The sequence below is a fragment of the Pseudomyrmex gracilis genome, unplaced genomic scaffold (genome assembly GCF_002006095.1).
Source record: "Pseudomyrmex gracilis isolate BER0280 unplaced genomic scaffold, ASM200609v1 scaffold_864, whole genome shotgun sequence".
In the NCBI taxonomy this organism is placed as follows: Eukaryota; Metazoa; Arthropoda; class Insecta; order Hymenoptera; family Formicidae; genus Pseudomyrmex; species Pseudomyrmex gracilis.
The window spans coordinates 42,947-45,924 of NW_018021448.1; the positions used below are offsets into that span (position 1 = coordinate 42,947).

The following is a 2,978-nucleotide window of genomic DNA, read 5'->3' on the forward strand; positions in this document are numbered from 1 at the left end:
AGTATTTTAAATACCTCTTTAAAATTAATTGCTTTTAATAGTTGAATTACAGTTTTTAAATTGATTAATCCTATTTTTGCAATCAATATATAATCTCCAACATTAGGAGACATCCTGCTTATTTAAAAATTGATGCAGCATCAGTCTGTCAAACTGTTTTTGTGTTAGTTGTTGATGCAACAATTTCTCAGTGTCAACACTAGCTAGCCAAACTGCCAAAATGTGCTTACAAGTAAAAGCAGAACTGTTCGTTAGCACAAATTGTCTATAAATGTATTACAAAACACTTGAAACAAGTTTTATTATATACACACATATGTATATCTTTTTAAAATATAGTTAGATAAACAATTTATTCTAAGGTTATACCTGTAAGCAGCACAAATACAATAATTTACTCGAGGAAAAAGTGTATACAGTGCTCCAGAATGTCCTTTAACTTGCATCAACCAACTGGCTTCACTTATATTTTTGCAATGCTCTGTTACAATTGCATTACTTGTGGAAATTTGTATCACACGTTTATGTTCATACAAATCCAAGGCTCTTTCAAATACTTTATTAAAGAGCTTATATAATTTTAGTAAAATTTGATCAGAAACTGAAAATGTGTATTATCAAAAATACGGTATAATACAGGTTAATTATTTAGAATACCACAAATAATCCGACTCCACTTCAAACAGTATTCTATTTATGCTCATTTGATGCGGTTGTGCATAAAACGAAAAATCTGGCAGTAAACAGTTAAATATAAACATTAAAATATCTTAATGTTCAGGTTAAAAAATCTATCAATATGACAGAATGTGAGCAATGATTATGATTGTGTTGCGTATGCATTTGCAATGTATGTAATTCACGCAAAAAATAACACTTGAAACATAAGATAAGTTTTTTAATTCATTGATAAAGTAAAACTCTCTATGATACATAAATGTAAAATTATGTTTTAACACATGAACGTTAAATAATGGTTATAAATGTACAATTTAACACAATTTTTAAGGTTCTGCGCAAAGCGAAGTTTTACATTACAATTTCTTAAATCTAACCTGCGTTGTGCTTTTAACCTCTTTGGTACTTTTTACTTCCCTTTTTAATTTTTGTGATTATTTGAGAGAGCAAAACAAGCTTAGAAACTCAACACACCAAAGCCAATTTTTTGCACCAAATAAACAGTGTTTAAAAAAATCTTTTTTGCAGGGTACAAGATCTGAACTGTTTTCTGTTCTAGTGTAAGGAATATGTTTCAAGATTTTTCAACCACAAGTTGAATGCTGTTGTGTCTCAAATCCCACTTGACTCCACTAACAAGCTTGCACATATTCTTTAATAATCATGTCATAATAGTTATTCATAATTGTTTCTGATAGTGGAATTAAGTTTTGAAGTACAGCCTATTTTATGCCGATGCTTTTTTTCTTCAACTTATTTTTTCACTGATATTTTAATGAATGCACTCAGTATGACTGCAGACTGTGCACATGTGCTTGAATTTATAGTGTATAGATCTATTAAAGCTGTTAAGTCATGAAAAAGTAAAGTTAAAGAAAAGTTATTAAATAACTACAAGATTTGACAAGCTTAGAAAGTACATGTCTAGATAGGAAAAGAAGAAGAAACTCAAATGCTTAGTCTTTTGTTCTCCCACATAAATAAAAATAAAAAACTTAAGGGAAGAGAAAGTATTGCATAGAAGTTATAATGTAATGTGGAATACAGAATATCTTACTGCTTTCAACTATGAGCATGCTCATGTGGTCACATTCTATCAATATAACTTGACTAATGTCAAGTATCACCAACTTTAATACTAGTAACACTTTAATCTTAATAAGTTGCTTGACAGCTTATGACAGACAGTTTGCTCAACAACACTGTTTTCTGTTAGATTCTTTTATGCAACTGTGTCAAATAAGTATAATTTTATCTATATCCAAGGCAGTTAGTATTTTAAATAATTATAACAAGTCTCAATATTATTCTATTACATCAATGTTTTATTTATTTATTCACTATATAAGTTTTCTGTTAATAAAAGAAATTACAAATAAAACTTTTTTTTGTTAAATAAAACAAGAAGCTGAAACTACATACATTTCTTTTCTTTCTTGAAATCAGTAACTGCTTCTTTCAGTAATTCATTTACAAAATCCATATATTTCTCATCGTACACAAAAGGTGGTGAACTGCTAATGCCTGGTACTTGTTGGTCCACACTCATCGGCTGCATTCAGAAGCAATAATTAAAAAAGTAACATATTTAATAATAGGCGATTTTTGGCGATCGTATGCAGCGTTGCCGTGGAACTTGCCTTCTTCTTCTTCTTTGCACTTATGGCTCCGTGCCCCTTCGTGGAACTTGCCACACGTGACGTCACGCAGTAGAGAGATAAAGAGGTACGACTCGTACCTCTCTATCTCTCTACTGCGTGACGTCACGTGTGGCAAGTTCCACGGCAACGCTGATCGTATGGTACGTATACCAAAGTGTACCAAACTATAGTTTGAGTGACTTTAAATTATAGTTTGGTACACTTTGGTATATGTACCCATGGAGATAAAGGAGGGAGCATTAAGGGATATTATAGGCGCGGGGAGTGAAGCCATAGTGCGGGGGGGGGGTTTGACCGTCAGCCATGTTTATATNGGCTACTAGTGCTGCTATCTATGTGATGAGAGTGGTATTATTTCAACACATTGAGAGTAGTATTATTTGACGTTGATGCGTATTAATCTGTTAGGCTGTGTTCAGTTAAGCAAGATGGAACGAACTAATGCAGGAAATGCAGGAAATACAGGAATTGGAACTAATGAAACTAATGAAACTAATGAAAGAAGTGAAAATAGTGAAAAAAAAGAAGGTTGGCTCCCCTGATCTGTTGCGGAACATGTGTAATGGCAAAATTGGAACCGAAACAATTCTTTAAGTTTCCATTCCGAAGAAAGTGAAAAAGGAAACGAGAGAAGGCGGC

The 2,978-nt window shown here is 32.2% G+C and overlaps 1 protein-coding gene across 2 annotated transcripts in view; it reads right to left on the reverse strand.

Annotated features, from left to right (window-relative positions):
- The window catches only part of LOC109861602 (cell cycle checkpoint protein RAD1-like), a 3,505-nt gene extending 1,321 nt beyond the window's left edge, over positions 1-2,184 (reverse strand). The window contains exons 1-2 of one of the 2 annotated variants that reach the window (XM_020441322.1): positions 370-460; positions 15-225 (exon numbers count right to left, since the gene is read on the reverse strand). In XM_020441322.1, coding sequence (XP_020296911.1) covers positions 15-113 — 99 coding nt within the window. In that variant the 5' untranslated portion in view covers positions 114-225; positions 370-460. Of the gene's footprint in view, positions 1-14; positions 226-369; positions 461-2,100 lie in introns of those variants that run through there. The other variant, XM_020441323.1, reaches the window with a different exon arrangement.
- Between the last annotated feature and the right edge of the window lie 794 nt (positions 2,185-2,978).